Below are 26,099 nucleotides of genomic sequence, written 5' to 3'. Positions count from 1 at the left end.
ATGTGAGCATTGTGACTTGTATGGGTTGTGGGGTGGAGCATGGCTTTTGCATGTGTGGGGAGCAGAACAGCTTGCTCGACATAGGGCTTTGGGAAGTTACCTGGTTTTTGGACTACATCTTTAGCAGGAACCATACCACTGCGAAATCAGCTCTACTGGCTGCCAGTTGGTTACCAGCCCTGGTTCCAAGTGCTGGTTATAAACTATAAAGCCCTATACGGCTCAAATCCAGGCTATTTGGCAGACTGTATCTCCCCACATGAACCCGCCCAGACCCCAATCTACAGGAGAGTCCTTTTTTTCAGTCCCACCACCATAACAAGTACATCAGGTGGGAACATGGGAGGCCTTCTTGTTGGCTGCTTCCAAACTTTGGAACTTCCTTCTTGGGGAGGCCATAATGGCCACCTCTTTGCTGGCTTGTAAAAAAAGGGTAACTTTTCCCAGTATGTTTTTTTTAATGGGGGAAGGGAAGTAGCAATTAAATCCTTAAAATTCATTCTTCATCTTGAAACTTTGTGAAGATTTTTCGGGGCTGAAATCTAGTTTATAAAAAGGAATCCAGAAACCACATACACAGCAAGGTTGTGTGAATGATGTGGATGACATGGTTGTACCATGTACAGATTAGAACCATTGCTCTACAACTGGCAGCTTCCCTGGAGCGGATGGAGGCCTCTGGGATATATATATATATATATATATAGAGAGAGAGAGAGAGAGAGTCCCCCACATAAACAGTGTTTCTGGGCTCTTCACATTCTCACTTAAGCTTGCTGGGTAGTTGACTGAACCTCTCCCTCTCTCTCTCTCTTTTCCTCTTTTTCTTTCTTTCTCTCAATTTATTTTCTTGGCCATTGGCTTCCTTGCAGGCAGACGGAAAGAAGAGAACCATGTGATGTTATATTCTGAACTACAGCTTCCTGCGGAGAACTGAGAGGTGCCCATGAGCATCCTGGGATACTACTCGGACCCACTGAAGGAAAAGGTAGTCACCAACGTGCCTTCTCTTGCCAGTTAGAAACCATGTAAATTGTACACACCACTCTCTTTGTCTCTCTCTTCCCCCTCTCCCTACTCTTTTTTGGAAAAAAATCGAACACAGAGTCAGCCAGACTGGCTCAGACTTTTCAGCTACTGTCACAGGCTACGACCGCAGTTACCTGGACTTGAAACATTTCATTTGGGATTCAGGATACCTGTCTCTCCGGTTGCCATTCTTCTGTGCTGTTTGGAGTTGTATTTTACCTTGCTTCTTCTGTGGAAGATGGGAATTGTTGGTTGACTTTGAGCTTGCCATTCCCTTTGCTGGAGGAAGCGGGAGGAGACCAAGATGGGAGACTCAAAACTTTGCATAACGGAGGATCCAACACATAGCGCCATCTGATGGGACATTTTCTGGAGTTGTTTTGGACATCTGCTAACTTGGCGATATGATGATGATGATGAGCCTTCTCAGATCAGTGAAATTTTTAATGGTGTTTAATCTCTCTGCCTGGCCAGGCTTGGTCTGTATTGTTTGGTTCACAGCTACATTGGCCAGAGAGTTTGTCAAGACAGAAAGATTGGGGCAGAGCGGGTCATGCTCTTCTGGAGTTGGCAAAGAAATCTCATCCTCTCATCCACCTTTCCTTGTCCCCTTGACCTCTATAGTGACCGCCACTAAGCTGCCAACCCTCCTTTTAATATGTGATGAGACAAGGACCACTTGGGAGGATGTTGAAGGTTCATTTTGTACCTTTCCTTTCATCCCTGTACATTGGAGGCTTTGACATCCTTATTTTGTCCTACTGATTGTAAGGGGTTGGGTGGAGATCGAGGAGAGTCAACTCCTTTTTTTACAAGGAAAACTCCAAAACCACAGCCCTCCTTGGTGTATTTCTGTGGGTTTTAGTGTTTGTTTTTGTTCCCCCCCCCTTTTTTTTTTTTTACTGGTTTTTCTCTGGCTAGAATCAAACCTGAACATGTTAGATTGAAGAGTTGGGTGCATTTTTAACTCAAGATGCTAAACCCGTTTCGAGAAGGTAAAGTATTTAACCACTGTTCTTGAGGCACAAAGGGTGAAGAGACGAAAATGCCTGGTCCTAGGTTTTTCTTTTTCCATATCTTTCTCTTCTTCTTCTGTGCTAAGATTTACAGTCCAATGTATGTACTACCTAGAAAAAGGATGGTAAAGGTGGATGGAGGAAACGGAGCAGAGCAAAGGGGAGCCACTAAAATCCTGCAGATGGCTTGTCAAAGCTGCAGCCAGTGGTCCCATAGAGAGGTGCAGTCTCCAAGAGAGTTTGCATCATCTTCGTCTTTCTACTCAAAATGTTAGCTATTGAATGAGACTGAGAGCTGATGGCTCGCTCTCTCTCCTTCCAGTTCTTAACTTTATGGTTGTTGGCTGCCATTTTGTCAACTGGCAGCTAAATTGAAGAAATAAATATATAAGGAGCCAGGTGGGGCTCATGTATCCCTCCCACTTTTGGACTTCTGCTCCTAGTAAACACCAACCCTATATGGCCAGTGCTGGGGGATACTGAGATTTAGAGTCCAATGTGATTCCTCTCCTCTGGTTTAGAAGAAGGTTGACCATGTCCTATCGCTCTGGACTTTGCTGGGTTGAAAGTCCTATCACACTTTGTCCAAAGCTTTGGTGGCTAAGATGATGGGAGTTACCGTCCCACAGCACCCAGCGATCCACAAGCTGATCCCTGGAAGGATCCATTTACTGCCTGGGAAGGACTGTTGCATCTGGGTTAATGAAATACATGTTTCTTCTGTGGTACATGGGGTGGCATTTAAATTCAGTCCTTTGACAAAATGCTGGTCCTTTAAAAAAAAAATCTGAAGACCCAATCCTTTGACTCTCATCCCTCCACCCTGATTATTGTGCAATGAATAAAAGGGCTTTTCTTGGGATTCAGATTTTTGTCGTCTCATACATTGGGGATGTTAATTTGGTACCAGAACCAGGAAAAGGTACATCTGGACCCTCTTCAGAGCCAGGAGAATTGACCTCTGAGTGGTTTTGCTGTACTAGAGAGGATGGAGAATCTTTGTCCCTCCAGGATATATTGAAAGATAAATTGGTGGGTGTTTTGGGTTCTCAAAGACTCCCACGCTACCCTTGGCCCAATGGTAAAGGAACATGTGAGTTATAATTGAGAAAACTTGCAAGGCCAAAGGTTCCTCCATCCGGCCAAACGAGATAACTTGGAGTAGTAGCACAACTGTCCCATGCTCTGGAAAGTTTTGGCAGGTGTGGCATTGAAAAGGATTATCCCAGACTTGGGCTCAAGAAGGAAGAGACGCCTTACGTTTCTGTGTTGGAGACTCCAAGTAATGGGGGAAGACTGTTATGTCCCCGACTCCGAAGAGAAAGAGCCCTGAGTTATTTTCAGCAAGGTATGTGATGAGACCCGATCCCAGGCTAACCCCTGCGTTCCGCATTCCTCAGCCAAGTGCTGTTGAAGCAGCCGCCCAGTTGCCATCCAGTGTTGAATTTGATCATGTCTCCAAAAATAGGTTGGCGACACAAAACAAGGAATTGCAAAGTGTTTGCAAGAGAGGTGGGAGGGACGTGCGTCTTCAGAAATAGCCTTGCAGTGAGCCTGTAGAGGTGGTTATCACTGGAGGGCATTGCCATGCCCTAGCCCAGAGAAAACCCTGTTATGTTTGGATCTTGAAAGAAAAATCTCCCCTGCAAAGTTCTACTCATAAATACACTAATTTCGTCCCACCTGGCACCATCAGGTGTATTAGAGTACAGATCCCATCATCCCAAACCAGTGTGACCACCATTGGTGGGTCAAGGCTGATGTGTACAATATATAACCCAGATTTGGAAAAAAAGAATTTGTTTGGAATACAAGCCCCATAATCCCTCAGCCAACAGAGTTTTCAGGAGTTGTCGTCTAGTTGAAGCTGGAGTCAATGGTTCAAAAAGAAAGGAACTTTTGCAACCTTTGGACATAACTGGGTTTTCTCTGTGTTGTCGGAAGATAACAGTCCTCTAAGCAGCACGCCTTTTGGGAGTTATATTCAGGGCTTCTGGGATTTGTAATCCCATCTCCCATGATTGTGCTGGCTCATAGGTGCACTGGTTTCACTGGGGGATGGTGGAGACTGTAATCCAGTGGAAAGTGCCAGGAGGAAGGGTGAAGCTTAGGCTCGCCTCGTTCTTCAGCTTTTAAGACTAGAGATTTCCCGTCTGCTTATCTCTGGAGGCATAGCAAGGGTTCCTCTATCTCAGGGGAATGGTTTGGTTGGGGGCAGACATTGTGTTTGGGGGGCTTAGTGCTTCCTTCCAGAGGACAAGATCCATTGGGCACAATGTTTGTTGAGGAAAGGATGGAGTCTTTTGGTTTCAGGATTTAGGGAATTTGGTGGTTTCAAGGGGGTTTGTTATGCTCCCCAAGCTCTCATAGTTGCCCACCCAATCCTTCAGACCAGTGCAGCCTCTCATTAAAATCAGGGGTGAGGAAAGAGCAGACTATGGGCCATTTGTGGACCACAGGGCTGGTATTTGTGGGCCACAAAAGGCCCCAAAGAATTCCCAAATCCTTGAGGGGAGCCCATTGAAAAAGAAAAGAATTAAACCACCAGAGAGAGAGAGAGATGGTATTTCAAGAAAAGAAGGTGTCTGGCTGGGAATTGTAAGCCAAAACAAAAAAAGAAAATTTCCCCCCGAAGTTCAGGTCTTATCTATACCAGGTTCGCCCTTTCAGCCTCACCACAATCTGCCTTAGCTAAAATTTATCTTTTCGCACTCCAGATTCGAGATGGATTTTTCCAAACCTGAACTTTGTAGTCACTTCTGATATCAAGGAGGGGCTGATGCAGCCCCCGAACAGTTTAGGAGATTATGCCCAAAGCCCAATGTATTGGTTTCTTGTCCTTTGTTTCCCCATCATGCCAACTCTTTCCCCAAAGATGGACAATAAAACACAGACCTCAGGGGCAATGTTTTTTTTAATTTTTTAGGTGGTGAAATAAGGACAGTAACCAGCCAAAAAGACTTTTCTGGTATCGGAACTGGCGACGCTACTGCCAAAGACGTCAGAAAGCGTTGAGCCAGGAATGGATGCCAAAGCCTCCAGAAGAATGCGTGAACGGTACTGGCATAATTTACATATACACTCTTGCCCTCCCAAATACACACTGGGGATGTGCCCAACCTTTGCTCAGAAGGTTGGAGTTTTTCGGTGAAAACGTGAAAGCAAATGTAGTGAAAAATGGGGCAATGCCCTGGAAATTGCATCCTTGTTTCCCGCTCTGCGAGATCCAAGTATAACATTGATGAAGTTGACATTGAACTGCAGAGTCCTACAAGCTGTCAATGCAGGGCAAACTCCTCAACCAGACAGCTTCCCAGTTTGCTGGGCAGTAGCTCCCATCTTCCCCAGCCCTGTCTGGCTACAGTGGGAGCTATAATCCAACACAGCCAGAAGCCCCCAGGTTGAGGATCATCTTGAGGTTTGAGCTTCTATTACCTCCTGAACAATAGTGGGGTGCAAACCATTACTGTGGAACATGGGAGTTGCAGTCTAATCTATCTAGAGGGTGCTGGGTCGAATGTTGGGAGGTGGTTTGTCGGAAGTGATCTGTATTCTGCATGCTCTGGGAAGGTTGAATTTGCGCCAAATACTGCAAATGTGTTTATGCTATCCATATGCCAGAGCCCAGGACAGTTACTTGGGGGATTATGTATCCCCTGCCCTACAAGCTTTGGGGAGTCTGGAATTTGTAGTTCAGAAAAGGGAGTTTTCCGGTCTCTGTAATATATGCACCTGAAAAGATGTTCCTTCATTTCACCCAGATTCTTAGAATATCAACTGGAAGTTTTCACTTTTGTAGACCTGGGGCTGGTTGCGAGAGACTTGATTCTTCTTATGTTTGAGTCAGATGTTGCGGGTAGGAATCCTGCTACAAATCCTACATTTTTAAACACATACAGCTATACGCACTTTTTTCTTCCTGTCAACCCCAATGGAGGGCTGGTTAAGCTGCGGTGACAGAGTTGGTTTTGGGGCACTGGTTATGGTTTCCAAGAGTTTGCCCTCGCTCACCCCCACAACTCTTCCCTGGTCTCCCCTCAAAAATGGTCTCTAATTTTTTTGCATTGCAATGACGAAAGTAAGGGGCGAAAGCTTTGGGGATTCTCATCTCCATCGCAAGTAGAGGTCTTAATCCGAAATGGCTCGCCGTGTGGAAGAGGTAAAGACGACACCCTTCTGTTCCTCCATTCTTTGTTCCCTGTCTCGGAAAAGAGGGAGACGAGGGGTTCAGGAGGTGGGAGGGAAGACCCTTTCTGTGTTCCTCCATGCCTGGAATGCAAGGGTCGGAAACCTCAGCCCCCAGGGCCAAATCTGGTCCCCTAAGGGTCTCAAAATGCCCTTCTCCCCCATGATAGCGCTACTTGGTTTGCCAGCTGTTGCTTTGCTCCTTTCTAAAAGGCTGAAACATCTCCCCCAAGTCTGAGTGACTGACAATAAGAGCTTTCAGATGATCAAATGAAAAGGAAAACATTGCCTTCTAGGAGTTTTGGGGGGCATTTTGCTATGTTTTGGGGGCATTTTAGACGCAGGGGAGGCCTTTTTTAAGCAACAGAAAGTAACTTCCCTGCTTGAAACAGCCCTCTTGTGAGCCTAAATTGGCCTGCGTGTGACCTAAAAATAGGCCAGATATGCCCACCATGCCCCCTAGATGAGATTTGGAGGCAAAAGAAATGGGAAAATGGATCCCTGGGGACCACATTTTACCATGTCCTAATCTCATTGTCTTGTGTTTTAATCTAATGTTTTTGAAAATATTCGTCATTATCCTGTTAGCTTAATGTTGGACACTCTCCCCTTCATGTTTCCATGGGGTCTCCTTCCTCACTTCCCCGCTTTTATAGGGGAGAAAAGGAGTGTTGCCCAGCCTACATGTCACGAGAGTAAGTCTTTCCCTGCCCAAACCATGGATGGGAGCAGTGGAACAACAACCCAGCGGGGTAGAGTTTTATTATCTTTGGCCTCACAGCGCCGGGGGATACCTCCTGTGGGTGGAAGGAAACGGTTCGGCCTCCCATCTCCGCCTGCGTCTCACCGTATTCTCTTCGCCACAATCCATCCGGCCAGGAAGAGGCCTGCGCAGCCCAAGAGCACCCCAAAAATGATGGCCACAATCTCACCTGCGAGGGACAGAAGGGCAGAAGGAAGAACCCTGTGACTTCACCAGAAATGCAGTCCAATTGTAGGAGTGGCAAGCGGGAATTTAGAAAGAAGAGAATGCATGCCCACGGACGTCTCATAGATGGAAACTGCAACTCCCGTAATCCTCATGCATCACTGCAAAATGGGGTCCCTTCTTTGGACTGCATCACTCAGAATCCCCTGCCAGGCTGGCTGCTGGAGTTGTGGGACACTGTCCGTACCCCTTTCCCACCAAAGAAAGACAGAGAATCCAACCTACCTGCAGAATATCCAGAAGATTCTGGAGGGCAAAAGAGAGATAAAGACAGTTACTTTTAAATCTGTTTAAAGAATGCCCTCTTTCTTTGTGCTTCAAGAAATATCTCCAGTCTTATTCAAATCTGATATTTCTGAGATCAAACTCATTAATCGGTTAAAACTTGTGATTCGTCAACTGATTTCTTCCACCAGGTGGCACTCGTGGCTAAGCAGTTAAAACTTCTGAGTAACAAACGGGCTTTCCTACAATTCAACATTTGTTCGGATGAAAATCCCACTGAGTTCAGCGGATGCACTGACAAAGGAGCTGCCCTGGAATGTGCATCCCAATTCAAGAAGGATGGTGACAAACTGGATTGTGTCTAGAGGAGGGCGACCAAAATGGGGAAAGGTCTGGAAACCATAAAACCCTACGAGGAGTAGCTGAGGGAGCTGGGGATGTTTAGCCCGGAGCAGAGACAGTTAAGAGGTGATATGATAGCCCTGTTTTAAGTATTTGAATGGGTGTCATTGAGGCAGCGAGCTTGTTTTCTGCTGCTCCAGAGAACAGGACCTGGAACAATGTATGCAGTCTGCAGGAAAAAAGACCTAAACATTAGGGAGAACTTCCTGAGGGGTTACTGCTGTTGGACAATGGAAGACGCTGCCTTGGAGTGTGGTGAAATCTCCATTTTTGTAGGTCCTTGAATAGATGTTGGGTGGACATCTTTCAGGGGTGCTGTAGCTGTGTATCCCTGCATGGCAGAAAGGAGTTGGCCTACATGGCCCTTGAGACCCCTTCAAACCCTCGTAGAATCCTATTACTAGAAAGAACAACAACAAATCGAGTCAAAGTAGCGTATAAAAGGACTTTTCCTCCCTGAGCAATCGGCCCTCAAATACATGAAAATAAAAAGGGTCTTCACCTGTCCAGAGAAAGACACTGTGTGGAGTGCTAGTCTAACCTATTTAGGAAGGGAGGTCCTGTGTTTCCCACCAGAGATACCTGCAAAGGTGGTGAGACAGAGATCTCAAGATACAGGTAGGTTTGCATAGGGCATGCGGTTGTCTTGAATATCCCTGGGGGTCTTTATATTACCCACATCTAGAGGATGCCCTCGACCCCCACCAGATTCCCAGGTGCACTCACCTAAATCGAAAGATGAATAAATGACCCGTTGGTTCAGGTGTTGCAGTGCTCGGAAATTGTTCACCAAAGGCACTTCAGGTATCTTCCCTTCTGGCGTAACGTAAAGGGATTTCTGCAGTCTCTCCAGCTGGAAAAGAGATGAAGAAGGTCCACCAGGACCCCTAGAAAGCTCAGTGAACAGTCTTCCCATTTCTGGAAGCATTGCAAAGAGAAAATATCTCCATTTCCATTGATTGATTTTTCCATCACAAGACTGAGATGCCAGAGGCCCTCTGGATGCTGTTGGACTGCAGGTTCCACCATCCCTGACTTTGCTAGCTGAGGCTGATGGGAGAGTCGGACAACATCAGGAGACCCTCCATTTTATTGTAATCCAATAAAACAGCTTGCCTCAAGCTCTGCCTTAATTTATCAGTGACTGGAGGCCAAAAGGCACCAGATCCTCTCTGATCTTGGAAGTCAAGCAATGTCATCCCTGGTTAATACTTGGATGGGGAACCATCAAGGAATATCTGGTGCTGTGGGCTATATTTCAGAGGAACAAACTGGCAAAGCTACCTCTGAGGATTCCTGGTTTAAGAAAACCCAATAAATTGTCAGGAAGCTTGAAGACATGCACATGCATATATATTTGGTACATGGAAAGCATGGAAGACATTACATTGTGTGGCACTTCGGTACCATGTAACCTATTGTGGCTCCATTCCATTGAAGGCTGGGATCTATGGTCTGCAGAAACCCATACTTTCCTCAACGCAAACTTTAAATCACAGGATTGCTAAGTACCTCTCAAACAAAACTACAAATGCCAGGATGGTGCCATGGCAATCACAGTGGATCCAGCCTACAAATTTCATGGCTGAGTTGGTGTACCAGAAAAAGGTCAAAATCTAAAACCTAAGGAAAAATTAATTAATTTACATTCATGTAAAATGCCATTAAATGCAGTTCTGTGTTGCAGAGCCAGCCTCAACGCCTCAGGAAGCTAAAGCTCTGAACCCAAAAGGATGGGATGTGACGGCTACCTGGCCGATGGAGATGCGGACCGGCTGGTGGAAGACGACCCACTGGACGCTCTGGTAGCAAGGTGGGGTGGTCAGGGAGCCATTGTAGAGGAAATAGTGGCCCAAATGTGCCGGAAGGAGCTCCCGCACGTCAAAGGGCTGGATCTGTATTTCCTGTTCTGGCAAGGTCCGGGGAAAGGAGGGTGAGAAAGAGAGATGGTGGGAAAGAAGAAAGCGAGAGAATGAAACACCTGTATAGGAAATCTGAGACTCTGGAAGGGTGAGACTACCACTCCCCGAATCCCCCAGCCAGCATAGTTACTCTTGGGAGCTAGGAAAGAATATCCAAAACTCTTGGGGGAAACCATCTTTTCCCAGAACTGAGAAACCTTGAGAAGAGTCTTGCCAGTCTATTTTCAGGGTGCTTTTTCAATAGATTGCATTCATAAAGAGTTGTTTTCATAGTGGCCTTTTATTACACTGGCCCAAATGGATGGGAAAATGCTAACTTCAGCGTGCTCCATTTGGTCATTCTCTTTCATGTTTTCAGCATCCCACATGGAAGAAACCAGTGCATTTGGAAAGGCTTTTCAGTGGTCATGAAGTGAGGGCAAATGCTCAAAATCTAATCCAGGGACAGGCCAGTGTGGTGGGATTGTGAGCCAAAGAATCCTTTCCCTGCCTTTTGGGTCCCATGCCGCACCTTGAAGCCTTTGGGAGGACGTACTTTACCTGCATACTTGATGTCATCCAGGTGATTCAAGATGTGATCGTAGGCTTTGTTCACCGCTTTGCCAGTCTGTCGGGCACAATGAAGAAGACTCAGATGTGATAGCTGCAGAGCTAGGAAATTTTACACTGTTACTCTTTTTAAAAGAAACTATAGCTCCCCGAACCCCAAAGGCAGCATGGGTTAATTAAGTGCAAACAACTTTTGCATTTTGAATTCAGTTTGTAGCAAATGGAGTTGGCTGAGGAGAAAGGAGGAGAGAGAAACCGGGACAGCTGGAAAAGTCGGAAGGCAAAAGAGTAATGACGACTGTCGCAGCCAAATTGGAACAAATGTTTCCATCATCACCGTCTTTGGCCTCCCAGGAGCATGCAATCCCATTGTCACAAGACAGTTGGAAGGTATGATATAGCTATCGCCGCTTTGTGTAGAGAGGACACAAACTCACCTCCAAAAAAATGCCCAAAACGGCCAATCCATCCGGTTGGTGTATTGCCACGCTGACGTTGGGATACTTTTCTGAATTGTAATGAACCACATGAAGCTGAGGAAGAGAGAGGATTAGAAGGGCCGCATGTCGCTCAGGAATTATTGGGGGAGAAAGGGGAAATATCTTGGCCTGTCTCCTGGCACTGTTACATAAGCTTTCGGTGGAATACTGTGTCCAGTTCTCGTCTCATAAAGGACATTTTGTAGGAGAGGAGAAACAGAGAGAGACAACCCCGACTGATCCCTTGGCTGGAATGACACCCCTTTTGTGAAAAAGGTTGGCAGGCGTTGGAGATTTCTAGGCTGGAAAGAAGACACTTTTAACCAAGGGAACTCTTGGAGAGGTTGGTTTGGGGAGCTGTTTTTTGCAATGAGTAACTAGATATTGCTCCCTTTTGTTTCTTTTTGGGAGATGAGCTCCTCAAGTAAACCTTAGAAAGTGACTTTTTAAATTCGATACAGTAAGTCAGTGTGCAAAGCCTAACAAACTCATTTGTTACCATTGGGACGGCAAAACATCCCTTTATTGCTTGCTTCCTTTTGGTTGCTTTCAAAAGCGCACCCCTTAGGACTGACTGTTTCACTCAAAAACAGCTTGCAGAATGGATTAACGTGCCCTTTGAAAACAAATTGAAATGTAACCAAGAAAAGATCATTATTACACCCACACAAACAATGCCTCCCCATGAATTATGTTACTTTACAAAGGGAATTTTCTTGTTGTGTGCCTTCAAGTCGTTTCCGATTTATTGCGAACCTATCCTGGGGTTTTCTTGGAAAGTTTTTTCAGAGGGGGTTTGCCCTTGCCATCCTCTGAGGCCGAAAGAGTGTGACTTGCCAAGGACACCCAGTGGGTTTCAATGGCCGAGCTGGGATTCAAACCCTCCTCTCCTGAGTCATAGTCCACCGCTGAAATCACTATGCCACGCTATTACTTTTTTAAGGTCAGGCATCACAAGGAACAGCCTTATTTGCAACCTGTCCTTTCCAAAAAATCCTGTCTCACCCATCATCCCTGTTCTCAGCTGATGCCCGGACCCTGTGACTCGGGGCGGCATTTCTCACGGCCTTTAAGCCGGTTATGAGTCTGGTGCTCCCGGGTCATTTCAGGTTTCCTTCAGCTTACAACGGAGTGGGTTTCCCCTCCTCCCTGTCTTCCCTCTCTCTTAATTCTTCTTGTCCCAGGTTACCTTTGTGTTAATCCTGCCTCCCTCCCTCTTTGGAAACCTGCAGAGACTTAATCCTGCCAAAGTCCTCCATCCTTCTGGAACAATTACGCAAATTAGCAAGAGCCTCACCACCGCATTGCCATCAGGCTTTGGGGCCCACGGATGCCAGTGCACTGCAGTGTTGCCAAATTTGCTACAGCGAAATGGCCCAGCTGACTCTCCTGCTGAAAGTATCTATGGATATGCTTTGGACTGCAACCTACATTGTCCAGCTCAGCCATGCCCACTGAATCCTGGGAGCTGTAGTTTGAAAAGTAACTTTTTCAAGGCAGACGTCAGTTTCTAGGTACCCAGTGAGCTTTCCTTATGTCAGGTTTTGGAAGAACTGGAGCAATGTTGGTCAATTGACCACAACCTGCAACAACTCATGAGGAAAACTGGGACACTTGCAGCCAAGCAAAATCGAAGTGTGGTCAAGATGTCAACAGTTGGTGTTGTATGCCTTCAAGTCATTTCCGACTTATAAGGCAAACCTACCATGGGGTTTTCTTGGCAAGTTTCTTCAGAGAGGGTTTGCCATTGCAAACTGAGGCTGAGAGAGTGTGGCTTGGCCAAGGTCTCCCGGTAGAAAAGACAAGTTAGGAGAAGCTGCAGCAGTTTGCTTTTGCCTTAGCCAACTGGGAAGGGTAGGATTTAACTGGGTGCAAATTATTCTTGGAGTGCAAATGAGATTTCCCTTTGAAGCCAGTTTGCAGCAAGATGAAGACAAAGGGGGAAAATGGGAAGAGGAGAGAAAGTGGGATATTTTCAAAGGAGCTGCAAAAGTGAGGTGACAGAGGATTAATTGGGATCATCCTTGCCAAATCAGAACTGTTGGAAGGTACGTTTGACTCATCCATTGGAGGCATCTTTCTGAAAGTGTAAGGATGGGAAACATTCATAAACAGCAGTGCCAAGCAATCCCAAAGACTTTTCTGGCTTACCTCCGCTGCAAAGGCATGGCCGTCGACCTGGTGCTCTGACCCTCCAACCTGTCCTTTGCTGCCCCAGTGCAAGTGCATTTGGACGCTGGAGTAGACATGGGGAAGGCCATGGATGCTCATGGTTTCAGGCAGAGAGATCTGCACTGCGAGAGGGAGAGGCCAAAGATGCTGTGAGTCTCTCTGGCAAGGAGGCTGCTTGCCAAAATATGTGGCAACCAAGCTAACAAACTAGCGGTAGGCCCTCCAGATGTGCCTGGACTGCAACTCCCATCACTGGCTAGGGCCACTAGGAGATGCACTCCGACCACATCTGGAAAGGCAGATGATGATTCCTAACTTACACTAAATTACCAGTGTTATTTTTAGGGCTATGGTGAGGAGCAGGGTACCACATCACTCTAGCTTTATGGTGCCAAAAGCAGCATCTAAACGGATGGGCACAAACTGGCCACTCTATGGCCAAGCGCAGAATGGCCGCTCTCCAGCTCCCATCAGCCCAGAGCCAAGGGCCAGGGCGATAGCATTTGTAGTCCGACAAGAGCACAGGCTTCCTTCCTCTGCAAGGATACCTGCATTCTTAAGCAATGAACAGCAAGTGGGGCAGCAAAGAGAGGAGAGTTAGGAAATCTTACTTTCTGGGACTACCACTCCCAGAATCTTCCCTGGCCTTCATGGGTGTGGGGGTTTGGGGATTCGTAGTCCCCCAAAGGCAACCTTCCGAGTCTTGGGCTGACAAGGGAAACAATATGGCTGCTGCCAGTCCAAACGACCCATCCCGCCCTCATCCTCACCTGTGTGCCCGTTGTTTAGTATGGTGAATAGATTTCCAGGAGCCCGGTATCCCTCTGGGTCGATCGGCAGCAGGTTGGGGTCATATTGGACTGAATCGGTTTGGATATTGATTGGGGACTGGGACTGGAACCCGCAGTCCGGATACGTGTTCTGCCAGTGCTTCTGACCATGTGGACCTGCAAAAAGAGACAAGCAGAGTCAACATTAGAATCCAGAACCCATCCCTGGAGGGACAAGGAATCAGTAAATGCTCACCAACAGCCGGTGCCCTTGCGTACCATGTGTAGTAGCATTCATGGTTTACTGGGATGCTACAGATTTTGGTTTTGAGGCCTTCCGAGATCAGCCTTCCTCATCTTGGTGCTCTCCAGATGTGTGAGACAACAACCTCCAGAATCCCGATTAAACCCAGGCTGGAAAGCAGTTTGCTGTTGGCTGAGAAATCTTTTGCATTTGTGAAGGCACAGGCTCAAGGGTAACCTCTCCCCTTTGTTTAAGATGCAACAGATTTGGAAAACAGGGAAACAAATCTTTCTTGCGTTGTGTTTTATTGCTAAGGGTGGCTTCAACTTCTAACTCATTGGGAAAAAATAGGAGACTAAAATGTTCTTGTTGTTGATGTGTGCCTTCAAGTCCTTTCCGACGTCTGGAGACCCTAAAGTGAACCTATTGTGGTTTCATCAGAGGGGGTTTGCCATTGGCATCTTCTGAGGCTGAGAGTATGTGATTTGGCCAAGGTCACCCAGTGGGCTTATATGGCTGAATCGTGATTTGAACCCTGGTCTCCAGAGTCATAGTCCTAATAATAATAATAATAATAATTTTTATTATTATTTTCTAAGGACTGAAATTGCCAATCGCCCAAAAGGACATTCTGGAACTGTGCAGCACACGGTCCCTTCTGGATATATCTTTGTGGGCTCCTTACCCTGAACCAGGTAACAAAAAGCAGTTTTTCATCCTTTGGGTTTTATGCATGGAGAAATGTCTGATGCGAGGGCAGACCAGGCTCCTTGCTCCTGCTTCTTGTTCTGAAAGAGTCTTGGCTCTGCAAATGGCACCCAATGCGAGGAGAAAGCGCAGCCCCACCATCAAGTGAGGGATGTATGCTGTTTTGCCTCTGAATGGCAGTCGCTCTGGCATGCTTCTCGGTTGGCTGCAAAAGCTATTTTTACTTGTTCTTCCAAGCCGGGTAGCAAGGATAAAGCCGTTTGCTTTGCCTGCTCGCTCTGTCATTGTTATTCCGGTGGTCAATGAGCTTAAAGTTCCTGCACACATTATTTCTTTTACATAAAAAAAGTGGGGAGGGAGACCAGAATTAAATTCCCAATAAATCCTCAGATATCTCAGACTTGCATGCAAACATGGATCATTACTGTCGATTTCTCACTGCTGTGAGATTAAAAAACAGCAACACTTTTGCACATTATTCTCCCCATTTTTGAGCATCCCAGAATGTTCTGGGAACTTTCATTTTGGGGAGTACAGAAAAATACTGCACAAAGCCCACAAACTGCCTGCACAAAATACATATTCCCCGTGCAGAAAACGTGGTTCCTTATACAAGAAATCGGATTCTCTGCATCGAAAGTGTTTTTTTGTGCAAAAATCCACCTGTTTTGGGGGGAAAATCCCAAACATTGCAGAACGTTTGACCACTGGACTCGGCTCAGTTATTCTCCCTGATGTTTTTTCCTGACAGTTGGGAAACTCATTTTTCAACTGGGAAATTAATAATAGAGAATGTTATTTTCCAACCCTAATACCCGATCATTGCAAAAGAAATTGGGCATATAGATGGATAGGTATATTGTACAACACATCCTCCAACATTTTGCAAATTAAAATGTGAGCATGTGTCGCCACGGAACAGTGAAATGTGGTCAAATGGCAAAAGTTATTAATGATGAAGAACACAGAAGCTAGGAGAGGTTGCAACAGATTGCTTTTGCCTGAGCAAACTGGGAAAGGCAAGGCATTTCTTTCTTCTCTCCTCTCTACCCATTGCTGAGTTTTGAACTTAGTTTTCAGCAGTGGAAGCAAGCTGAGGACAAAGGGGGAAGGTGGGAAGAGGAGAGAGAAACCAGGACATTTAAAAAGTAACGAAAGACTGGGATAGCAAAGGATTAATTGGGACTGTTCCTTCCAAATCGGAGCATTTGAAAGGTATAAAATGTGGAGGAAGCTCACATACATCTTTGCACACAATATGATTTTTCTGCCTTTTTAAAATATGCAGGAGACAGTGACCTGACAAACAGTCCCAAGATCTGCCTTCATGGGCCTTCCTGCTGCCATGGCTAAGCCCTTCTTAGTCTCCCAGTAATCCCTTTGTTTCTTTTTTTCTTTGGAAGGGCAACTTTGGGAATGCTTCGGGTACGGATTAGCATCCCCCTCGAGCAAAGGGATCAGCCAGTAGTAAACTCTTTGGAGCAGCAGCAGGGGATTCTTTTCTTTTTTCTAATTGGAAGGGGACTTTGGCGGTGGAGGGTGCTAGTTGGCAAAACAGGCCGATGAGGGTCTAGAAAACATGCTTTTAGAATGGGAAAAGGTGCTTTGGGGACACAAACTGAGGCGTGTGTGTTGTCTGTGTGTGTGAGAGAGAGATGGAGGCGGTGAAGAATGGGATGGACAGAATGGGAAAACCAAAATACAGAGCGATGGGAAACCCACTTGCTTTGTGGGGCAAGAGATCTCCTGGGGGCCTTTGGTGGCATTTTCTGGTCCTGGAACTAGAGGTTGCCAGATCTCAGGACCTGTTTTTGGGTCTCCAGTTTTCTTGGGTCATCTCCAGATATGAGATGAGGAGGCAAAGTCTCCACTTTTTCAGTGGGAGCTCAGCTCCAGCCATGAGGTGCAAATCTCCACCTGATTTAAGAGAGCTGCTATTACAGTCAGCCCTCTTTATCCACTGATTTTTTTTATCCACCGATTCAAGCATCCATGGCTCTAAAATATATATTTTTTAAAGTATTAATTCCAAATAGCAAACCTTGATTTTCCAAGGGACACTGTTTTACGACCCGATTGTATTTAATGGGACTTGAACGTCCACGGATATTGTTATCCATGGGGGCCCTGGGACCAAACCCCAGCGGATAACAAGGACCCAGTGGCTTAAATTGATTTCTGCAACTTGCAAAAACTCTGCCAGAAGTCTATGTCTATTTAGCTTCCTCCTTAGTTTTAGCTTCCGCCTAATCCTTTGCTAGGAAAAGGGCAGTCAATGGAGTCAGGAAGGTTTGAGGGGCACCAAAAAAGAAATGTCTTGAGGTTCATATGTGACCCTGCAATTGCTGTTTGCCCACTACTATGCCATTTCAACTGGTGGCCATTATAGGGATTGTGTTTCTGCTTTTCTTTGAAAGGAAATCTTCTTGAAAACATGTAAGGAGCAGCCCTGGTGCATAAACCTCAGTTTCGCATCTCCTCCTGGGAGCGTGCAGATGATCAGGCATGCCATGGATCCTTTGTTTCAAGATGGGCACCCACGAAACAAACATCTATGTGGTCACCCAGCTTTCCCTTGTTGACGGTTCAACGGACTTGGCTCTGGGATTTCTTTGGCAAGGCCTAACCCTCTTGCCATTAGAAACACACAGCACATGGCGGGAGGGAAGGGTGGCTTGGGTCAATCCAGGCAATGCTTTTCCCACCCCATTACAACTGGGGACAGAGAAAAGCAGCAACGTCTGGGGCCTTGACCAGAAAAACACAAAGATCCTTTGAACGAAATATCCCAAACCCCATTAATTTTTGCAAAGGCCCAGAAGTGGGGAAAGCTTATGGGAGGGGGTGCATTATTCTCCTTACCTTCATCATAGGACCAGTGAGGAGCTGCAAAGGGAAAAAGGAGAGGAGAGAAGAAAGCAAGGAGTCAGTCAGCAGCTAAATCACAATGCTTTGGGGTTTTATTTTATTTCATTTAAATAAATAAATAAAATTTGTTGAACTTAGAGAGCAAACGGTCCGGGAGGCCCCCTTCCACAGAGTGCCTTCCATGTCACTGGAGGTGGTGATTCTGGTCCGTATTTAAGTCCAGACTTTAAAGGAGCCATCCAAGGTGGGCCAGATCTATTGCAAAGGTAGGACAGCTTGGATAATGCTTTTAAAGTTCAGACTAGATCCCGGAGGAGATCTACCACCCACCAACTGACATGGGATCACACACACACGCACACGCACACCCCAATGCGTTTGGACTAAATTTTTAGAGTTTGGAAAATTATTTTTTCCAAAATAACTTTTATTGGGGCCTCAAGTCGCTTGCTGATGTGCAAAGTTTGGAAAAGTAGCATTGCATTACTTGGGGCATTGCACACGTTCCTTTGTTAGGGAGGAATTAATGTTTTTCAGTAGTGCTTTTATTTTTGAGATTATTTTGACTGCGAGGGATTCTGGGACTTAGAGTCCAGGGGGGAAATGGGAACCCTTCAAGTTTCTGGTTTTTGTAAAGCCTCTGTTTATCATTCTCATTCGCAGGGAGACTCTTCTCTTTTCCATCTGGCCCTTTGGAAAGACTCTCCACATTTCCGCTCTCTGGAAGTAGCAGAGTCCCTGCTTCAAGCACCCGATAAAAAGGTTTGTCTTGTTGTTGTTGTTGTTGCTGCTGCCTTCACACAAAAGGGTTTCCAGCTTATGACAACCCAAAGGTGGACCTATAACAAGTTTTTATTGGCAAAGTTTGTTCAAATTGGTTTTACCTTTTTAAGGCTGAGAGAACATGACTTGGCCAAGATCACTCAGTGGGTTTCCAGGGCCAAGCAGGGATTCGAACCCTGGACTCCAGAATCCTAGTCTAGTGCTCAAAGCACTATGTCACACTGTTGTTGTAATGTGTTTTTAAGTCAGCTCTGGCTTGTGGTAACCTTTTTCTTGGTCAGATTTTGCCAGAGTCGGTTTTGCCTCTGAGGCTGAGAGAGTGAGACTTGCCCAAGGTCAGCAATTGGGCTTCCATGGCTGAGCAGGGATTCTGAGCCTGGTTTCCTAGAGTCCTAATACAACACTCAAAGCACTTTGCTTTGACGGCTCTCTGTCTCCAGTTACACCATTGAAGTATCTTAAACATATATCTTTCTTTTCTTGGTGCTACTGCCTGAAATCCATGTTCGACATTACTGTACCTTTTTAATTTAATTTTATTTTTAAAAGCCTTGGTCTGAAACATAAACTCTTGGATGCCAAAGAGGAAACCTGAGCCAAAGTTGATAGAAGAGTTAGGTGGAATTTGTTCCACTTTTAAAAGGGCAGCTTGTCCCACAGCGGATCCCTCTCCTGTTGCTGCTAAATATACTCCAGTGACAACAGACTGGAGCGACAGGTTTTGCCTCCCTTCCTATTGCTCCAACAATTTGGAAAAAGATTTGGGGGTACGGAGAGTAGAGGTCACCCTTTGGCACCCACAGGCACAGTCTCTTGGGCTCTGCTGAGCAAATATTCCTGCAACTCTTCCTTTTTTGGTCCATTAAATGAACACACCTCCCCTTTCCACCATTTTATCTTCAGCACATCCTTGCAAGGTAGGTCAGGCTGAGAAAGAAGGATAGGCCCAAAGCCACCCAGTGATTTTCAGGGCTCATTTTACCATTTCTCAAGTGGGCATCCATCTGTTCCAGCCAAAAAGGAGACTTGTGCCACTTTTTTTGTTGTTGGTGTGTACCTTCAAGTCATTTCCAACTTATGACAACCCTAAAGTGAACCTTTCCTGGGGTTTTCTTGGCAAGGTTTGTTCAGAGGAGGTTTGCCATTGCCTTCCTCTAAGGCTTCATGGATGAGCTGGGATTCGAACCCTGGTCTGTAGTCCAACACTCAAACCACGATGCCACGGCGGCTCTCTGTGCCACTTTAGGGCTGGCAAATTTAAGTTGTCATCCTACGAGTGTCCACTTAGAATTAAGCTCCACTAAATCCAATAGCACTCAGAGAGGGAAGCAGTCTACAGAAAAGTTCCTTTCTTGGATGGAAATCCATCCCCCACTAGCTGGAGGATTCTGGGAGTGGTAGTCCAATAAAGGACCTTTGCCAAGTTGTGCTGGAACTTTGTTGTGCCAGAAGATGTGGTCTAGAAGCCACATTGTAAAATGCATGATTCTGGCATAATGTGCATATAACTATTGAACTTGAGTTTATGAAGAAGTTTGATTTTATTTGCTTAGGCCTTAATCTGGATAATGGTTTCCTCTTTCTAGTCTACAAATATGAATTAACAGGCTGATTGCATTATCACCAGTATCAGTTGTCCCTACAGTTACCTTGCATATATTGCTGTTACTTTGCATACATTTAAGTTACTTTGAATACATTGCAGCTACCTTGCATACGTTCAAGCTGTCTGCAGAATTGTCAGGGAGTATGGAGGGGTTTGAATTTATTTCTAGGTGACCTTACTATTTACATTCCTCTGGCCTCCCTGGCTTGTGTGTGTCTGTGCAGGACTTACGCAACTGATGAAATGAACTCTGGTCCATGAAAGCGTTTGCCACTGTAAATATCTTATTTCAAAACACTACAAGGCTCATTCTGGTTTCACTTTGGCAGAACATTCAGCAAGGAGACCTGTGTTACTCAAAAGCATGCGTTCCTTAAAGGGAGTACATTTATGTTTTGTATTTTTAAATCTTCCTTTCTTATTTCCGGCTGCTTCAAAATGTCTGCTTCTCCTTTTCTCCTGGGTCAGTCTAACACAGTGATCAACATCCCAAATGGTGATCCTCCAGGTGTTTTGGACTTCAACTCCCAGGATTTCTGGACTTGGGTCGTGGTGGTTGGGGCTTCTGGAAGTTGAAGTACAAAATTACCAAAGACCAGTCCACCCCCCTTGCTCTATATTATAATATAGTTATAATATTATTACTATTACTAATATTACAGTAGGGTCTTCCTGGCCAGATTTCCTCAGAAGAGGTTTGCTATGGTCTTCCTCTGAGGCTAAGAGAGTGAGACTTGCCCCAGGTCATCCAGTGGATTTCCATGGTTGAGATTCAAACCCTGGTCTTCTCTTCCTAGCTGTTGTGTGCCTTCAAGTAGTTTCCGACTTATGATGACCCTAAGGCAAACCTATCATAGGGTTTTCTTGGCACGTTTCCTCAGAGGGGGTTTGCCATGGCTTTCCTCTGAGGTTGAGAGAGTGAGACTTACCCAAAGTCACCCAATGGGTTTCCATGGCTGGGTGGGGATTCGAATCCTGGCCTTCCCATTCCCAACTGTCATGCATCTAAAGAGATATCAGAGTGCCCTTAACTGGGTGGCATGAAAGAGACCAAGCGCATCTTCCATGCGTCAACGAAGCCCCCCTCTCCCACGCTGAATTTGTGTGTGTGTGTCATAAAGGATGTTGACTCACAATGGCCACGGTCCCTGACGTTCTCCATCCCTGTGCCAACTGCCACTTCTTCTGGCCCAGGAGGGAGAGGAGAGCTGCTGGACACGGTGCCACCTTGCCTGGGACTCATCGGCAGATGCGAGGACCTCCCTGCTGGTGCCAACTGCCACTGCCTCGGCCCAGGAAGAAGGGAGAGAAAAACCACCACCAGGCACACCACCATCTTGGAACCTGGAGCCTTCCATTTCAGTTCCAACTGCCACTACAGTATGACCTCCGAGGAGGAAGGAGGGCATCCTCTGCCTTGTTGCCATTCCCTTTTCCCTATGCCCAGGGTCTCACTTGGACCGTAACCCTGAAGGGCAAAGACCTGCCCAATTTTGGGATTGAAAGTGACCCTTGAAGTCTTTTTGGCTGAAAGGCAGGGGACAAATGCAGCCAGCCCTCTATATCCACGGACTTGAGCATTCATGGATTTTGGCATCTACAGGGAGTCCTGGAACCAAACCCCAGCAGATACCAAGGGCCCATTGCAACAACAACAATAACAACAACAACAACCCATTGTATATAAATGGACCTAAGCATATGTGGATTTTAGTTTCCATGGGTGGACTTGGAACCAAACTCCAAGGGCTCCGGAGAACTGGGTTTGAATCCCCTCTCAGCCATGGAAACCTACTGGATGATTTGGGCAAGGCACACTCTCTCAGCCTCCGAGGAAGACAAAGGCAACAAACCTCAGAACAAATCATGCCAAGAAAATCCTGTGGTAGGTTGGTCCGTTTGAAGGCACACAACAACAGCAGCCCAGGATAAGTCCATTGCTTCCAAACATCACCATCCAAAGCTGAAGCGGAGGTGCAGACAAACCCTTGCCATTTGTGTCTTGTGGCAAAATATGTTTAAAACAACGTAACTCTGGGAGTTAAAGAGTGTATAGAGAAGAGGAAATGTTTGGCAAATAGCCCTATGAGTCCCACTTTTGGGAGAAAGATGGGGTCTAGAGAAGGAGACAGAGAAGGAGAATAGATCCGTCCAGACTTTCTGAAATGGCACTTTCCCTGGTGTTTTCTCCTTTAAAACAGGTCATTATCCCCACTTCCACCGTGTAGAACAATATAACTTTTCTAGCTATTTTTTAGCTCCCCAGAAGTTCCCAAGGGTAGAAAATTGGCCTTTGGACCTTTTTGCCCACACTTGAATTCATTGTATTGTAACATGAATATGAATATTATTACTACTTGGGAGCAATCCACACTGAATTTTGCAAGACTCACTTCCAAGCAAGCCCTGGATAGGTCATGAAATAGCCTTTGTGAGACACCTCTCTCTGTTTTGTATCCTCTTTGGAGCAAAGGTCCAAATGACTTCTCAAAAGAGACCCAAAATGGCATGCTTTGCAAGCATCCTTGAGGAACAGCAGAAGCGAAAGCCATAGCATTGTTGCGAGCTTCTAGCCGGACACAAACCTCCTTTGTGAAAACCACACTTTGCATCCTCTTTGGGGCAGAGACTTCTAAATGAATGGTTGAAAGGGAACCAAATGGCACGCTTTGCAAGCATCCTTCAGGGAGAGAAAGCCACAGTGTTTGCAAGTTCGGCCAGCCATTCTAGCCAAACATCATTAATTTGGAACCGATTAGCTGTTTCAAAAAAGGAAAGAATAGGGGTGTTTGCGTTTTCTTTTTCTTTTCCGGAAGCAAAGAAACCTTCGCAGTCCTGTGCAGCTGCCAGCAGTTGCTGCATTGTGGAGACAGGAAAGGAGCAGTCCAGAAAGTGTCCCCGAAAACGTCAATTAATTGAATTCAAATCATGTCCCCCCCCCACCCAAAATAAAGCAATTGAGAGATAGGAGCAAAGGAAAAAAAAACCAGAAGAAAACTTACCATCACTTGCAGCCACAGTCTGGGACCACACTTGCAAGAAGATGAGAGCTGGGAACATCTTGAGGTCAGAAAAAGAAAGAACGCAGGGGCTGGGAAGATGGGGATTTAATTTATATAGTTCTGCCCTGGTGAGTTTAAGCAAAGACGGGTCTCTGGCTTCTGAGACAAGAAAGAAGCCCCAAATACTACCACTAATAAATGCCTCCAAGGAATGGATCTACTCTACTTTGTCCTTTTGGAGGGAGTCCTGGTATTCCAGCACTGCCACCTGCACCCCATTTGCCACCCAGGAGGGAAATAAAGACAGAAGCCCAAGGCTTTTTGATTTTGTTAAGGTGGCTCTAAGCCCCAGGGAGGGTTTGCCCAGTGCCCGAGGTCTCTGCTCCTTAAATACCTCCATCCACCCGTCTCCGAAAGTCCCCACAGTGTTTGGACAGGGCGAGGGGGACCAGAGAGGGGGGCCGCCGGGAATTTGGCTGCCGTTCAGGCCTGTGCCAGCCAAAGGCGCTCAGCAAAAGGCCGGTGCCTTTTCTTTCCCCGAGGGAAAAGAAAAGAAAAAGAGAGAGAGGACTGGAAAGGTCCCAGGATTGAAGTTCTAGAAAACTGTTGTAGACTCGTTTTTCACCAGTTTCTTGACATTTCTGATCGTTGGTGGCAAGAGTTCCTCTGGGCACACACTTGGCACATCGAAGAGAAAGTGCCAGCCCTCTTTGTCCTGCTCCTTTTTCACTTTACCAAAATGGGATTCACGCCTTTTATTAGGGGCAACCAAAACCTCACCAAAGCTTTGCAGAAGTGTTTGCAAGAGAGCAAGGCCTGTCCGACTCCTGTCTCCGTGGCCTGGCCCTTCAAGATGCATTGGGTGAAATGGAAGATGGATTTCCTACATCGGCTGCTCAGTCCCATTTCAATGTAGGTTTATGCTTCATGTCCAAATGTGTGATGTCCATGCGCAACTAGATTCTGGATCATTGCAAAAGAAAGAGACCTGACCTAGCTGTCCAAAGGTATATAGGAAGGAGGACCACAAAAAAGGAAAGCGTTTCCATTATCCCTTCAAGCAGTATTTGGTTCTCAGCAGCCTCAGTTTCATCCTTTACCATGGAGAAATAAACAGACTACCGGAGAGTGAAAGGATGCCAGGGTGGTCTAGACCATGTATTTCAGGGAAGGGGCATAATGTATTGCCATCTGGGCCTACTTTGCAGGCGGTTTGTCTACACAATGAAGATACTCCTCATTCCAGTTGAATAGACCGTTATCCAGCTGCACACAATTTGGAGGAATTTGGGCTTTTGTGCCAGAGTTCATGACTCCATAAACTCAGCTGAAAAAAGGATTTGCAGTTTTCACCGTAGTGTCCACAAGTATTCGTGAGGATGCGCCTTATCGAATGTATGGCTGCTGGCTTTTTGGCAGCGAGAGGGCAAATAAATGCACATTTGTGCAGGAAATTCATACTTAAGTCTCTTGCAGCATAAAAAGGAAGGAAGAATGGGGAGAGGGGGCAAAGAAAAAGAAACATGGCAGCACCTATCCGGATTTTCTTTTTCCTGAGCTTCCATGGATATAAACCTGCTTTTTTGGATGCAGCAGAGTGATATTAAGGCCTCAGGTACTTCCTCATGGTATTGCATCTGAAGATTTATATCCATGAAAACTCATGCAGAAATAAAAAAGTTAGTCTGAAAGCTGCTGCCACATTTTTTCCTTCCCCTTCCTTCCTCCTTTTTATGCCTTCTGATGATATGTCCCAAATATGACAGCCTCATTTCAGTCATTTTGGCTTCCAAGGAGAATTCAGGCTTGAGTTTTAGCCTCTGTATTTGTCTTTTTAGCAGGCCACAGTATCTGCAGAGCTCTCCTCCAGCACCATATATCTCAAATGAGTTAATTTCATTCCTGTTTCTTCACTGTCCAGCTTTCACAACCCTATATAGAAATGGGAAATCTAACCTTAGTATTCAATGATATACCTTGCCCCTGAGGATCTTGCCATAACTGTCCTTCCCAATCCTAGCCGCCTTCTGATGTCTTGGAGCTTCAGTCTCCATTTTGGTTAATGATTGAGCCAAAGCACCACAATGTAGTCTCCGGTCTGCTTTCCTCTCTGTCAGTCATTATTTTTCCAATCCAGATTGCTGGAGAAGAAGTCCAGGGGTCTCTTGAAAGTTCACTGGTTGGATCCTGAGGGTTAAGAGATAGCCTCTTGATAAGAGAGAGCTTCTCTGCGTATTTAAAGAAGATACCCACTCAGACATATGATATCCAAGAATCTTTGGGCGCCTTGCCCAGTCACCAGATTGCAGCTGACACTTTCTTGGCCCAAAATCCACGATTAGTTCATCAAATGGCACCAAGAACGATCTCAGCTGCCCAGGTGACACCTGCGAGTACAAAGTGGGCAGGAAGAAACGATGGCCAAGAGCTTGGAAAAGTTAGCATTAACAACTCCCACTGCCCCGATCCGGAAGGGAAACGGAGGAGTTAGTCCCAAAATGTCACCTTCCCAAGCTCTTATGAGACCCTAGATATAGCAGAAAGACCATCCAAGACTGGAACTGGTGATAATGCACGATTTCTCGTTTTCTTCTGTTAATTAATACCTGGAATGAGAAAGAAACCCTTATCCCCGATAAGCCCTAAACAAACCGAATCAAAGTGAACGGAAATGCCAGCCCCATACATTCCTGCTGGGGTTTTCCTTTGCTAAGGAACAGGTGCTGCAGAGCTTAGAAAGGTTTCTTTTTTTTTTTTGAAGAACTTGCACTCCAAAAAAAATAGTAATATTTTCAAGTTCTCTTTAACAGATCAGAGGAGCAGCAATCGTTGGAGGTTATCGTTTCTAGATATATCTAGCCGAGCATCTGTTCGTTCTTTGGCATCTAAAGTGGCCATGGAGGCAGTTGAAGGGCAATTTTATGGGCAAATGTGATCGGAACGGGCAGTTTTCCAAAGGTATTATGTGTGCAGTTGTTACAAGTACACCATAGGTAGGCTTAATTTATCTATTTTAATTGATCGTATGTTCAGCACCATGTAAATGTACAGCGCTTTATAAGTAAAGCTTAATAATGGTAAGTACAGTTGTCTTCAATTCTGCAGCTTTGCTTATTTGTGGTTTGGAGTAATACATTCTCTCTAGGAGTCT

General features: G+C 45.8%; 3 protein-coding genes across 4 annotated transcripts in view; 2 read left to right on the top strand and 1 right to left on the bottom strand.

Moving 5' to 3' along the window:
• APH1A (aph-1 homolog A, gamma-secretase subunit) overlaps window positions 1-2,911 on the top strand; it is a 45,228-nt gene extending 42,317 nt beyond the window's left edge. Inside the window, exons 6-7 of the mRNA XM_042439531.1 lie at window positions 1-2; window positions 877-2,911. The exon at window positions 1-2 is cut by the window's left edge and continues 132 nt beyond it. Coding sequence (XP_042295465.1) covers window positions 1-2; window positions 877-937 — 63 coding nt within the window. The 3' untranslated portion in view covers window positions 938-2,911. The remainder of the gene's footprint in view (window positions 3-876) is intronic.
• Window positions 2,912-4,941: 2,030 nt separating this feature from the next.
• CA14 (carbonic anhydrase 14) lies at window positions 4,942-24,613 on the bottom strand. Of its 2 annotated transcripts, none has more exons than XM_042439532.1 (11): window positions 22,949-24,613; window positions 17,552-17,575; window positions 13,738-13,914; window positions 12,947-13,089; window positions 10,754-10,849; window positions 10,308-10,374; window positions 9,597-9,754; window positions 8,572-8,698; window positions 7,444-7,464; window positions 7,078-7,162; window positions 4,942-6,243 (listed from the first exon to the last, which is right to left on the bottom strand). In XM_042439532.1, the coding sequence occupies exons 1-11, from the start codon at window positions 23,004-23,006 to the stop codon at window positions 6,174-6,176; spliced, it is 1,026 nt and encodes a 341-aa protein (XP_042295466.1). In that variant the 5' UTR covers window positions 23,007-24,613; the 3' UTR covers window positions 4,942-6,173. The 2 variants fall into 2 exon arrangements, with proteins under 2 accessions (XP_042295466.1, XP_042295467.1); XM_042439533.1 differs by having other exon boundaries at window positions 7,025-7,162; window positions 22,949-24,607.
• The window catches only part of CIART (circadian associated repressor of transcription), a 36,195-nt gene continuing 15,064 nt past the window's right edge, over window positions 4,969-26,099 (top strand). The window contains exons 1-3 of the mRNA XM_042439527.1: window positions 4,969-5,102; window positions 14,581-14,676; window positions 18,221-18,319. The gene's annotated coding sequence lies outside the window, so the exon portion shown is untranslated. The remainder of the gene's footprint in view (window positions 5,103-14,580; window positions 14,677-18,220; window positions 18,320-26,099) is intronic.

This window comes from Sceloporus undulatus, chromosome 9 (genome assembly GCF_019175285.1).
Source record: "Sceloporus undulatus isolate JIND9_A2432 ecotype Alabama chromosome 9, SceUnd_v1.1, whole genome shotgun sequence".
Lineage (NCBI taxonomy): Eukaryota > Metazoa > Chordata > Lepidosauria > Squamata > Phrynosomatidae > Sceloporus > Sceloporus undulatus.
This window is presented reverse-complemented; position numbering and strand designations above follow the sequence as displayed.

What these genes read in the sequence shown, in the direction of transcription:
- CA14 (XM_042439532.1), bottom strand. Translation starts at nt 23,006, where the DNA reads ATGTTCCCAGCTCTCATCTTCTTGCAAGTGTGGTCCCAGACTGTGGCT. An exon ending in ACTAAACAACGGGCACACAG is followed by an intron (nt 13,090 to 13,737) that starts GTGAGGATGAGG and finishes TCCCTCTCGCAG; the next exon opens with TGCAGATCTCTCTGCCTGAA. An exon ending in ATTGTGGCGAAGAGAATACG is followed by an intron (nt 6,244 to 7,077) that starts GTGAGACGCAGG and finishes TTTCCGAGACAG; the next exon opens with GGAACAAAGAATGGAGGAAC.